Source organism: Mizuhopecten yessoensis, unplaced genomic scaffold, assembly GCF_002113885.1.
Source record: "Mizuhopecten yessoensis strain PY_sf001 unplaced genomic scaffold, ASM211388v2 scaffold716357, whole genome shotgun sequence".
In the NCBI taxonomy this organism is placed as follows: domain Eukaryota; kingdom Metazoa; phylum Mollusca; class Bivalvia; order Pectinida; family Pectinidae; genus Mizuhopecten; species Mizuhopecten yessoensis.
This window is the reverse complement of record NW_018480076.1, coordinates 987124-1001767: the sequence shown is the minus strand read 5'-3', so window position 1 is coordinate 1001767 and position 14644 is coordinate 987124. Positions and strand designations below refer to the sequence as shown.

The following is a 14644-nucleotide window of genomic DNA, read 5'->3' as shown; positions in this document are numbered from 1 at the left end:
AATTTTGTTTATTATAGTGTCATATATCACAATTACATCGTACAAGTATATAGTTACACAGTATAAACACATATAGTTACATAATTTATAATATCATAATTTTGTTAAGAACAGCTATTATACATAATACATTAATAAATTAAAACAAACTATCACATGTGCCAATCCAGAGAGCAGGTGATTGGGACAGCCCCTACCTAACAAACTCCTGGATTTTGTCCTTACATATTACATACTATAATAGTTAAAAGGTTTCTTTTATATTTACTGCCTTAAAACATGATGTCTTTAAAAAAACAATAACAATGGTGATAAATAAAATGAATAATTTTCTAGTCCTACATTGTAGTGAAATTTAGATTTCCAAGGGTTGGGGAGCCCCCTTCCAGTGAGGTCTTCTAAATTCACACTAACTAGTTGCTAATTATATTTAAACGGAAGATTATTTTCATAAAAAAATGTTTCTGATTGACACCTGGTATCATATTTAACAAATGCATTAAATAGAAAATGTAATTGTATATGATGTTCAGCCTAAAATGGCTTACAAGACACTGGTTAAAATTATAACTAATCACATAGACTACTACGTCTTCTGTACATATTATATAAGTGGTTTGCAAGTGGAATTTGTAATTCCTCGGAAGACATTATAAAATTAAATTATAATATATATATTTACCTGTAACTGTGATTTAGATCACGGACTTAGATGTTAAATAAAATTGCAACATCACGGTATCTACCATGTATCTATAGAGATCACATTTACTTGAGATGGCCAACGAGTTGAATAAAGTATATGTGTATACAGTATCTCTGGGAGTCGAATCAAGTTTTCATGTCATTTAGTATTTTGCTTTCGGATGATCAAAGACGTATATATTACGTAATGTAATATATACGTCTCTGGATTGATGTATAAGAAGCGTAACGTAATTCCTTTTATTAATCTATTTAATTTTTACATTACTTAATGACAACCTACTCGTCTACCCTTCATAAGATTGGTCAGGGAACTATATATGGAAAAAATATCTAGCTTGTCCAAAACAGACTATCTGAGAGTTAATCAAGTAATTGAAAGGACTTCGAATCATATACAATCCATATACTTTTTGAATTTCGTAGTATTTGAGTATCTAATTTAACTGAAGGTTCTTCTCCAGCATTGTTATATAATTGATACTGTTATGTTTAACAAAATTGAATAACTAACATTTATGAAAAGTAATTTAAAATTGTCTAAATATTTCCTGCTAAATTTATATATGTGATCTTAATAACACCATTTTATGACATGAATAGAATTAATATAGTATCATGTAATTGCAATTCTTTTATCAAATATATCTTATACCCGATAATGATACTTAAATGTATCTAATTAAATATATATATTCATCAATGTATATGTAATAATTAATAGTTTTCTGCCCGATCCTGCCCGTTCCTGTAAATCGTCGAACCCCTAGGCACGGCATTTCGGTGATGTTTTCTGCACCAAATCGCATATGTCCAGATAGGATGTGACATATAGAAGTTAATAACTTCAAGAAATGCGATATTTCACAGTAATAAAGTATTGGGTTCATAACTGGATCGTATGGGGTAGTATTGGGGGGTATGGGGTAGTATTGGGTCATAGTCACGGCATTTCGGTGATGTTTTCGGCACCAAATCGCATATTTCCCGATAAAATATGGCAGATGGAAGTAAATAACGTCTACAAAGGTGATATTTCACAGTAATAAAGAAGTATTTGGTTCATAACTGGTTTGTATGGGGTAGTATTGGGTAGGATTGGGTGGTATTGGGTAGTATTGGGTAATTAGACGCGCCGATGACATCAGAAGCAATTTTGGGTTCAAAACAACTATCGCGGGAATATGTGGGTTTTCCTTACCGGAAACTACGTCTAACAACAAACAAGTTGTAAGCAAATGCCATAGGAGATAAAAATGGCCATGGTGGGGAGTAAGGTTTTGGACTTAATTCGGTTTGTTTTGCATAAAATTTGCAAGCCAGAGGTAAACAAATACCACGGAGAAAAGGCATTACGGCAGCTATTGTAACTTGACATTCCTGATGAAACCGATGATTGATACAAAAGATCCAAATAATGGTGGATGCGGGAATCTTCTGGAAGTGCCAGTTTCAGCATTAGAAAGAAACCATGTAGGCACAGTAGATATGGGGGAGCATGTTGAAAAAAATGATAACTTTCTTGGACCCCATAACTGGCGAGAAAAGCTGAAACCTGTGCAATCACCAATTCGCAAGGACGGCCCTTCTGATACTGATGAAGGCGAGAAAACCCCAAGTTCTAGGTAAGCGACTGCTTTTGAGTGTGAAAAGTTTTTTGCATAGTTAGCAATGTCAAATGTCATTGACATGCTACTGGATCCATTTCTTAATTAATAACTTATCAAAAAAAGCAGTTGATCGAATTTGAATAATTTGAAAGGTTTTTTTTCAAACAAATTTCGAAATGCATTGACATTAAAGAATAAAAATGATATAATCATTATCACAGCAATCAGAATATTTCCTTATAATTTTATATAAATCGTCATTCTAGCGATGTAAAAAATTGGTAAGATTATATAACTAGCAGACCTAAGTTGGTGTGTAGGCCTATTATGTATTATATATGCTAATGAAGATGCATGCATATGGATAATACATATATTTAAACCTAGCCAAGGTTTTATATGTTAAAATGATTAATCCAGGTTAGAGTAATACATGGGTTATTTCTTAGTTGAGTATATGAAAACAGCAGAAAAGTTGTTTATTATTATGAATGCATTTATATTACTTTAAATCTTCAAATCAAACAATTTCAAACCAGACCAAGAATGCTTTCTGAAGTATTCTAAAACAATATACATATTACAACATTTGTATGCACATGTACACTTGTAAGTGTCTTAATGTGTTGTGAGTGAACAAAAATGCTAGTTTTACAATGAACATTTCAATTTATCAATTATTTTGTAATATAAATTTATGTAACTTGATAGATTATGATTAAGTAACATACCATTTATTGATATCATATTTTAACCTTATTAGTATAAAGCATTCAATTACTGTAATGCATACATACACCTGATGTTACAGGTGATGACAAAATAGCTTTTCTGGAAATGTCTAAGGCTGTCTCATAGTTGGTAATATAATGACAAATTAGCATTAAAAACTCATAGCTAGATATATTGTGCACATGTCATTGATATGGTATATATTATCTAGTCTACATATTCTGCCTGTTGCATTTAAGTGATATTTTTGTAATTGTCAATTCTTTTAAGGAAAAATAAATGTACTTACAAAGTTATATATATATACATTATACATGTATATGCGTTAGATGTAAGTTGGAAATGTGCCTTGTGCATTTAGGCCAAATAAAAATATATATATGTTTCGGCTCCAAAGAAAATAGGGTAGGTAGGAAAAACATTTCATTTCATTTATTCATATTATTATTATTTCTTGTGAAGAAAATTTCCTGATTACCTCTGTGAATGTTAAAAATATGTTATTGTATTATAAAGTATGAAAGGCACCATATATAATTTTTGATTCATGTAAAATAAATACACAAATGTATTCACAGTTTTTGTGTTGGGCAGGCTCAAATAACATCTAAATGTTTATGGAATAACCAACCGTAATTTACAGTAGTGCTACCACCAGTGTTACATTTCTAGATTATCCCTACAGCTGGACATTAGTTTTTAGTAATCTAAACTCCACTGATGGTCACCAGTATTATGTTCTCTTTTGTATTACTGATGCTTTCTGTTTTCAATTTCAACTGCCTCCAGTTCAAATTAATTGAATAACAAAATAAGTATATTTACAACACAAGTTTTTTAATCTGTCAAAAACTATACAAGTCTTTACTATTGTGAACTCAATCTCTCCACTTCAAACTTAATTATCTCCGACTATAAACTGTAAAACTGCACAGATCTACAAACTACAGCTAAAACTACTATTATTACTCACTTTAACTCATTTTTTCTAACTATCCTCTATATCTCTTGACCTCTCAACCAGGTCTCCCTAACTCAACCTCCTTCTTCAAGACTCTTTAACTCAATTCCCCAACCCAACTCTCTTCTCCTTCGACTCCCAAGCTGAACTACCTTACTATCTGTCTCTTAGCAAAATCCTGCTACAATAAAAATGTTGATTCGATAAAATTGTTGATGCTGCTGAAATCCTGTTAAATACTGGCCATAAATCCTGCTAAATTTTACTCTGGTGGTCAATGTGAAAGTAAAATTTCAAGTACAACTGTCTGAAAATTAACAATTAAGTTCATATCTTTAAAAAATATTTACGAAAACATCCTTTGTTCCCTAATAGCAGCGTCCTAATAAAAGCTCTACAGAGCTTATGATTGTTGTTGAAAATCTACATGACATTAAATAAAGATTAATTAATTTTCATATTTATTTATTTATAGAAGGAGGCCCCCTCCCCCTCAATTATCTAAATAATTCTCTCCACTGTAACCAGTTTGCGAGAATAAAAAGTTGTCATTGTCATTAGATTATATTTTGATATGTGATAACAGTGCATTCTGTGGCAAAACTAGCTTTTTCAAATGTTGGGTTCCAAGCAAATTATTCTTTTGGTTACACATGTATAGCAATATGATACTGTACAAATCTGTCCCAAAAAAAGTTTTCCTCTTGGTGTTGCAGTTTTCTCACCAATTTGATACAAAAAGTGGATAAATGTGACTGCTTCACTGACAATGTTACAAAATTGATCAATCAAAGCTATCAAAATCTTTTATTTTTTTCAATGTGTAAGTTGTTTCCTTTTTAGAATAGATTAAAAATTTAATATTTCACAACATCTTTTGTGTTGTATCAATGATCATAATGCTATATGTTACATTATAAAGGGGTTATATAGACCTGTATCTTTCCCTTGACGCTGTATTTCTTCATATGAAACACTTATGTTTAGTTTTATTCGTTTGACCTTTAGTACAACTGAATACCCCTAAATGGTCAAATAGACAATAATGATGGTGCAGTAAAATATTTATTTTAATTTGTTTGACTTCCTGCATTGATATACAAATATGGACTAAAATTTTAAAAAGTGCTTTCAGTAACATCAAATAGTCCATATACAGAGTAGAGCGTTGTATAATTTGGTCCTGAGACAGATACATGATGGATGCGCACAATAATGAAGCATATAGAAAATGAAACGTTGATTATAATCACCTGTATTTCATATTTATCTGATTGACAAGAGCACAACCCTTCACACCTAAAACATAATCAACATAATAAAATATAATCAAAACTTATTTCATGCCACATTGTGTGTCTGTGAATAATTCTGATAAATATTTCTTCAAATTAATGGATAATAAATAATTCATTTGTTCTGTGTACATGTGTCTGTGCTGGTTGATTAAACATTGATATTATGTTATATAAGTCATGTAACGGTACATCCTAGTTTAAACTTGAGTTGGGGACTCCCGGTTAATCTTCATAATGACACAAGTATATATACAATACATATGTAATATTGCTCAAATATGTATTTGTATCACGCAACATTTCGCAGCTATAATTTTCAATAAATTGTAATTTATCAAAGGAAACCGAATGTTCACTGTTAGAAAATTTCAATTTTACAATTTGATTATATAATCACGACCTGGGCACCGATCCTTGATTTATTACTTAATTGATATGTTACCTGTACATGTGCCAAAACAAAAAGATTCGACCAGGTGGTCTATCAAGCTATTAATCCGTAATTGCAGTTTCAATCCATCCTCCACATGTTGATACATTAATTAAATACTTTGAATTTCCAGAAAAATATCTACTGCTGTGTGGCCTTTACACACATGTCTCTGCTTTGTGTTTAGGTGCAAATTAAACTTGATAATTGGTTATTTATATGTAAGTAAATATATAAGAAAGACATATAATATGAACCATTATTCATCTCCAGATTTGAAAATATATCGTAAAAGGCTGTCGTTGTTTCGTAACAACAACTTGAAAGTTTGCTGTGGTTTTTGCTGATGACACTCGAATAGTTCGAACTTTTGGTCTGACCAGAGGTTTACTGTATATCTGTAAATGTACTAGCTATAGTTATATAATTACAGAAGTGACAACTACACAACAATTACATAGCACATTGCTGTTTGTGGGGCCACATGGCTCATGCTCTAGAAATGTATTATGCAACTGCGATCTGTCTGTGGAGAACTTGGTCATGACAGTTGTAGTGTTCTGTACATGTCAAAAATGTTGTGCTGCGTTTGCGGTACTTCTACAAGAGACTGTTCAGTATATATGTTTGATAAGTTGATAACTATACAATATACATACATACATGTACAAGGTATATATATATATATATATATACTACATCAGACATTTGTTTTTCATTTAGTAGTAGTTATACATATGTACCCCAACAAAAGATCAAGACTGATCATGATCAGGCCAAAAAAAAATTATGTTTGGTTCAAGTAACATGCCTGAAAAAAGGGTAGGTCGGTAGGCAAATAATTTTATTCTAATGTTAATTTTTTATTTTGTGAATTTATATGAAGCTTTATTTCAAATTTTTCAATGCATTTCCATACCTCACAATTACTATTGATTTGTCAAGAAGAAGGTCAGACTCCTAGAACAGGAAGAAATTACTTTTCAATGAGAGGGTGTGAACTTTGCCTGGCTAATAAATTAATCTTAGATACAAGTAGGTGATAAAATATCTAGGGATGGCAGTAAAATCTAGGGAAGGTCGGGATACCTGAAACACACATTTTTTTGGGCCTCAGCACTTGTATTAAAACTTTCAGTACCTGTACCCATGTGCTTCAAAAATATAAACATAGTACTCCAACAAGAGACTAATCTGTACAGGCTATTGGTGTAGTAGTTATTCATTGAAAACATTGGTGATGAACAATGCTTAAATCGCAACTCTCTTTATTGGGTACATGGCTTTTTTTTTTTTAAATATTCCAAGAAAAAAAAATCTGTTCTGTAATAGCTGTAGTGTGTTTATTTTCCTTTGTAAATGATATTTTAGCAGATATGGACTAATAAAGATTTTGTTTCTGTCCAGTTTTCAAACAACCAACTTGAAGTGACTTCAAACCTCAATATTTTTAGCTGTATCTATGCTGAAACACCAACTGCTATTTGAAAATAAATCTCTGATTATATCAGTATTTAATGAGATAAATACAGTGGTCACTTGAACATGCCCATGATCGTGTCATTTTCAGTTATTCAGGTGTGAATGCAGCAATGGAACAGGCAATTTCTATCAGATTATACTCTTGATGTTTGGAAATATTTTTTAACTTCCCCACACCAACCACCTGTTCTAAAATTTAAAGTGTAACTAAGATCATATAAAGTCCCCAGAAATTTTGATATTCTGAAAGGTAACGATGGTCAAATATGTGTGTTTGTTAATAGGGTAATCCGTGATGGCAGGAAGGTGAAGGACATACTGGAAGGCGTTCGAGGACAAGACATACCAAAGCGTGTCCCTTCCTGGAAGCGCTGTCTAATTGAAAAGAAGAAGGGAAAGGCGGCTAAGGTAATGAACCGATCACTGGTGTTGTTTAAGTACCATGATAAACTTTCACAGATATTTATTTCATGCTATACAAAGTTACTCTTCTGTTAATGGGCGGATTGGTTGAGTGGTTAACACTCCGGCCTTCCACACAGGCGGCCGGGGTTCGATCCCGCAGTGTTGGTACGCATGGAATATTTAGAGAAAGTGTTTTCCTCCTGCCCACACAACTCCAACAACCCCGGTGGAGTATAAAATGGTCTGGGGTGGATGTTGCAGTATCTGTGCTGTAGCATTCAAATGAGATGGCACTATAAATGATACCATTGGAAGCACAGTCCCACTACAAACAGAACAAAATACATCTCCAGCATACCCACATAGCAAGGGAGATGATAGCCAGGTGGCATAGGACTAGTAGTTAGCGCCTGATAAGGCAGCTCCCATGAACTCTTCAAAATTGTATTGATTAATGTACGTATATGCTAATTGTATTGATTGTATATCTATGTACTGTAAAGTGCTTTAGAGTGGCTTATTCTATCTAGATAGGGCACTATATCAAATGTTGTACATGTATTGATATATATATAATCATTTAAGCAACAAGCTCTTATATTAAGAGACAGAGAGAAAGACAGAGTCAGAGAAATTGCAACAGAAGCTATTTTCAAATGCACCTTGAGATCTAGAAGCATTAACATGCTATAAATAACATTTCATTCATATTTGTTGTTGCAGACAATTCACAAAAAAAACATCACTTATTTGTGTTTTGTATGTAACCCTTTATGTTTATTGTAATTTCTACTAAACAAAATATGTGAGAGGGCAGGATCCTTCTCAGTAATTTCAGATTTACAACCAGATGCACTAAGGAAAATGCTGCAGTGATTATGAACAGATTGTTGTTATTATGGGTTTGTAAACGTTTAATGGGAAAGTGTACAGATACCTGATCTAAGTGATATTCAGTGAAGTATAGGGTTTTAAAAGGTGAAGCGTGGAACCGGATGTCAATTCAAGGTAGACGCAGATACCAGTGATAACTAGGGTAACGGCTATCTTGATTTCAAGGACTACTGTACACGTGGTTAGAAAAATGTTATTAAATGACTCATAGGTAAGATTTCGCAATGACTTCAATACAAAAATTATAAGGTTCTTGTTGAAAGAGACCATCATGAAGCATAAGGTAAACGGATCTCTAATATGTTCATTTTGCGACATTGACTATTATGCACCTATACTATTCAAGTAACTAGATCTGTTACGTTTCTATTTCAACATCTCCGTAACACAGAAATGAATGTCTCAAGGATGGCATTGCTTTTGATACAGAGAGGTTTCCCAAGGAGTGATGGTTTGTCACGTTTATCTAGCTCAAGTAAGTTAATTTTTAAATTGTATAAAGACACAAGGGTTTACCGAGTGCCTTTTACAAATTGAAAATTAACTCATGACAGTTGGATTAAATATGATAACCAGTCATCAACAGTTTGGGGACTTTTTTTTCTATCACAGTGTTTATATTTTATCTGGAAAACCACGTTTCCTATGGAAATACATTATGCCTGTTTCCGATAGGGAAATAATTGCCATGGTCATAACATCACAAAGGAAGATGGTGTCGCAAAACGTTGTTACATAATGAAACGATTAAAACTTCTAGCAGGTTCATGCAATGTGTCGTGAGTGAGGAAACCTATAGTGGTTGTAGGAGAAATTATTTTATTAAACCTGAGAGTCTATTTTGGTGGTATTCTATTTACTGGTAGGTCAGGAGTATTAGCTGATTGCTGTGTCCAGGCCCCTTCTGTGTTTGTGTACTGTGTACCCAGATATCTACTGATAAAAGTACTGATTGTTACGGGGGATAAAGGTACACACGGTCACCACAGGGAAGTATTTGTGATCAGATTTCCTATATCCTAGCCCAATGCACCACATTGTAAGTACCATGCATTGTGTTACATAATGTTGAGTATGTACATGTTTTGTACAGTTGTAAACAAGAGCAATTGAACCCTACATCAGAAGATCTAGACAGCCGAGAATCAACAGAAATATCTGATCTGCTCAATGTCAGATCTGACAAACAAGGACCTACAGGGTACAAAGGAACTGCAGTGAAGCTGTATTTATTTTCTTGTACAATATATATGCTTATATAGATAATGTGCTTCTGACATCTCAAATTTCTCCCATATTAAAAATAATATATCTTCTTATTCTGATTAAATAGAAGACGGTCAATGCCACTGTCCTCATGTATATCACACACAGGCTAGGGCTAGGCCTGCCAGATAGGAAACACATGCTAGAGATCAAAATGCTTGAACAAATTTGAAACCAAACAGCATTTGTATGTACAATAAACACCTTTGTGAACTGGCAATTAAATTGTAAAAGCTTTAAAGTTCTAAATTTACATTTATGTCAATTCAAATTTTAGTGTTTGTAGGGTGATCTACATATCTGATTGATTGGTCTGTCATTACTTGTGTACATTGTACATATTATTTGCATCATGGCGACACTAATTTCATTATTATATTGAGCATAACAATTCTGACAAATCTGATGATTTCTTTTTCTTATGTAATTGCTCTGCATGTACCTGGTACATGTATGTTTAAATAGGTACAAATGCACATAATGTGTTGACTGAACCATGTACTGTTATTGCCCTGTAAATCATCAATTTCGTAAGCCTTATATACTCATACGTATACATTAATAATATATTAAAACTTTTCGTGAATTAAAAAATATTGCTTAAATTGTTGTGTGCATCTATCAGTGCATGTTCCTGGCTGTGGTATTTTGTTTCCGGGCCATAATTCCATTGTATTACCAAACTTCATATAGACTTAACAGTTTGTTGCAACCTAAAACAAGGTCAATGTGACCTCGATTAGACCTTTGACCTTGACCTAAAGTACTAAAATATTGGTGTCCTGAGCATATCTTAGCTGCTGTTTCATGGATGGGCATCAAACTTTGTATTTAAGTCGCATGAAGGCAATGTGTTGCACCTTAGAATAGGGTCACTGTGACCTCATTTTCACCTTTGACCTTGACAGCAAGTATGAAAATATGGCATATCATAGGTTTCTGCAGCATGTAACTCAGTCATTAATGGGCTTCAAACTTTGTAGATATCAGGGAATGGGGGTATCAGTGAAGCCCTAACTTTGTAGATATCAGGGAATGGGGGTATCAGTGAAGCCCTAACTTTGTAGATATCAGGGAGTGGGGGTGTCAGTGAAGCCCTAACTTTGTAGATATCAGGGAGTGGGGGTATCAGTGAAGCCCTAACTTTCAATTAAATCTAGTTTCACTTAAAATCAAAGGAAATTTGTTTCATCACTTTTCATACAGGGACAACTTACGGTAAACCTCCGGTCAGTTCGAATCGGCGGATAGTTCGAACACATATTTTTTTCAATAAAAACAATAATTTTCTAGCTAGTGATAGTTCAAACTCTGATTGACCCTATTTCGGATAGTCCTTCATAGGCTGCTACACCTAGAGGTGAGGTTTGTAGCATATCATAACTCAGTCACAGTGACCGATAATTTCTGGAACAAATTTCTTTTATTCTAAATTTAGGTCATTGTGACCAAGTTATGGTATGCAACAAACCCCCACCCCTATTTGTAAAAAACTCATTAAATTTGGTGAATCTCCATTAACAGACTTGCCAACTGTTTACAATTTCCACGGGGGAGATTCTGCATGCTCAATATTAAAACATAGATAAAATGTTTATATACTCCCTAGAGACAAAGTAACCATTTAAAATTATATATCTTGAGTTGTTCTTTCAGATGAGATCATAAAAGGACTCTCTGGCTGAAACTACTAAATTTAAGGGTCCAAAATCGGGAGTCTCCCTCATTCATAGGGAGAGTTGGCAATTGATAGTATGCATAAAGAAAATAAGGAAAGGATGGCCAAGGAAACAAATCTTATTTTCATTTAGGAGTAGGGCCATAATTTCATTGTATTTCCATGAAGGTTCACAAAACTTCATGCAGTGTTAGACTGTGTTAGATCTATGAATGAAAGCATATTTCAAATCATAAGTGGGTCAAGGTGACCTCTATCTTCTACTCCACTTACAGGAAAGGAAACGACTTCATTGCACTTCCACTTGACAATAAAGGAAATGTTTCTGGGGCATTACTTCGTTTTTCATATCATTTATCATCTGAGGAGATTAAAAATGCCAACTTTTTTCTACACAATGTAACACATGCTGTAAATAGAAAAGTTATCCACACTGAGATACTTTTACACCCCTTTTAAGCTGTAACTCTATAGTATTCATAGAGCCTGTCAACAAATCATGAAATGTTGCTACTCTTTGCAGTTCTGTATAGTATGCTGACACATTTCTCTGGACCCAGGTAACTGTGCTAGTACCTGGTATATGTATATATATATCACTATTCTGTAAAGCGTCACTTGGTACACATAGATCTAATGTACATTTGTTCCGGCTAGGCTTCATTGTTTCTCATGTCAGGCCTAATTACTGCTGGTATGCAGAGGGTATAGGGACCACATAGGCAGCGTGGCCACCAGTGTTTATTGCTTTACGATATTCTAATACACAGATCAAGTTGACTGGGTACAAGTTGTTAGCCTCCTGTCCATACCTGAACTTGAATTTTCCGATTATAACATTTTATGTCTATTTACCTTGTAACTGATTTAAGTGTGAGTAAACAAAAACAGAACAGGTAAGATAAGGTAGCGATGACTGAATGACTGATCGCAGTAGCTGGTTTTAGCCCCCCTGAGTATCTTATGAAGCGGGCCAAGCTGTTCCACTTACGAGATATTGGTTGTGGAAGCGGCAAATGTTTTGAGGAAACCACACAACAGTGGTTAAATCCCTCTGTGCATACTGATATAGAGATGATTCACCATATTTCAAACTTCAATACCCATGAATGAAGAAGATAGTTTCTTTTTTATTTTATGAGTCACGTTTTTAACATGTAAATAGAATGTGGTGTGATTTAGAGTTTTGTGGGGATTTCTGGAGTCCTAGGGCCATGAGTGTGGTACACCTGTGTTTATTGAAACCTTTTCCTGTCATCAAGCAGTGTTTATTGGCCCATAAATTATTTTTTTTGGGAGGGGGGGGGGGGGGTTTTTGGTTTTTTTTTTTTGGGGGGGGGGGGGGGGGGGTATTTAAAGTATCATTTTGTAAGAAATTGATTGTGAATACTTCGTACTGAACATGTACATCTTCTTCATCTTCTACTTGTTGAAGAGTTAGACTCAAGAATGATAGTTGTTGACCCTGTGAATCTCAAAGCGACTATGTATAACAATTCCAAATAAAACAGAATTAATTCAGAGAAGTCAGAACTTTCTGGGAACCATGATCATTTTTAGCGACTTTGAACACATTAAAAGTCATTAGGGACCTAGTGAGGAACTATACATTGATACAGTAACAACCTTTTCACTGTTTATTCTACTCTCTTGTCTTGGGAAATTTTGGTTCTCCAAAAAGCCTAGCATGGTGACATAAAATATTCATCCCCATAAAATATCTATCCAGATGAGTATTTATATCCCCGCAATGAAGTTAGGGGGTGTATACCGGAATCACCCTGTCTGTCTGTCTGTCGTCTGCAGTAACTTGTCCGGAAAACTCCTCCTTAATTAACAGGTGGATTTCATTGAAACTTTGCATGAATGATCAGTATCTTATGTAGTTGTGCCCCGGCATTTTAATTTGGGATTTCGACCCTTTTGATGGAGTTATGCCCCATTTTGTGAAATACTTGTCCGCGCAACTCTTCCCTAACTAACAGGTGAATTTTATTAAAACTTTGCATCATGACTGATCCGTATCTTATGAAGTTGTGCACCGGCATTTTAATTTTGGATGTCAACCCTTTTTGATGGAGTTATGCCCCTTAAATAAAAATATTATTTATCCTGCTAAATACGTTGAAGTATAACTCAAATAAACATAACTTGGCTCAAGCGGGGGTATTAGTCAGCCATCCTGTTGATGATATTACATGTAATACTGCAATAGTGTAATCTTTAGTTTTAAAAAGCATATTCCTTCCTTCTTCTTCGGACGGCAATGTAGTCTAGATCTATACAGTTTTAGGTCACCTGAGCTTTAGCTCAAGTGACCTATTGCTATCCCTCTTCGTCCGTCGTCCATTAACATTTTACATTTTCAACTTAAGCTGAAATACCGGTAGAGGGATTTCATTAATATTTCATGGGAAGGTTACTGACATCTCCCTGACCAAGTGTTGTTATTTTTCGGGTCAATCAGAAATCCAATATGGCCGCCACGGCCGCTATTTTGAAAAACTATTTCAAACTTAAAGTCAAGTTCTGCTAGGCCGATTGAACTGAAACTTTGTAGGAATGATCGACTCATGGTCCTGACAAAGTGTTGTTATTTTTTGGGTCAATCAGAAATCCAATATGGCCACCACAGCCGCCATTTTGAAAAACTATTTCAAACTTAAAGTCAAGTTCTGCTAGGCCGATTGAACTGAAACTTGGTAGGAATGATCGACTCATGGTCCTGACAAAGTGTTGTTATTTTGCGGGTCTATCAGAAATTCAATATGGCTGACACGGCCGCCATTTTGAAAAACTATTTCAAACTTAAAGTCAAGTTCTGCTAGGCCGATTAAACTGAAACTTTATAGGAATGATCGACTCATGGTCCTGACAAAGTGTTGTTATTTTGCGGGTCTATCAGAAATACAATATGGCTGACACAGACGCCATTTTGAAAAACTATTTCAAACTTAAAAACAAGTTCTAATAGGCCGATCTAACTGAAAATCGGTCTAGGAAAGATCAGCTCATAGTCCTGACAAACTTAAGTTAACGTTATACTTAACAATTTTTTACTCAAATTGGTACATATTTCAACAACAAAAATAAATACTGTAGGACTCAGATGACCATTAAGGTCCATGGGCCTCTTGTTGTATATTATTTTCCCTTTGAACAGATCTATGTGATTGTCTATAG

General features: G+C 34.2%; 1 protein-coding gene across 3 annotated transcripts in view; it reads left to right on the top strand.

The window, feature by feature from the left end:
* Positions 1-1851: 1851 nt before the first annotated feature.
* The window catches only part of LOC110443661 (mitogen-activated protein kinase kinase kinase 1-like), a 38063-nt gene continuing 25270 nt past the window's right edge, over positions 1852-14644 (top strand). The window contains exons 1-2 of one of the 3 annotated variants that reach the window (XM_021488017.1): positions 1852-2330; positions 7503-7626. In XM_021488017.1, coding sequence (XP_021343692.1) covers positions 2089-2330; positions 7503-7626 — 366 coding nt within the window. In that variant the 5' untranslated portion in view covers positions 1852-2088. Of the gene's footprint in view, positions 2331-7502; positions 7627-8741; positions 8801-9160; positions 9557-14644 lie in introns of those variants that run through there. The other 2 variants (XM_021488019.1, XM_021488018.1) reach the window with 2 other exon arrangements.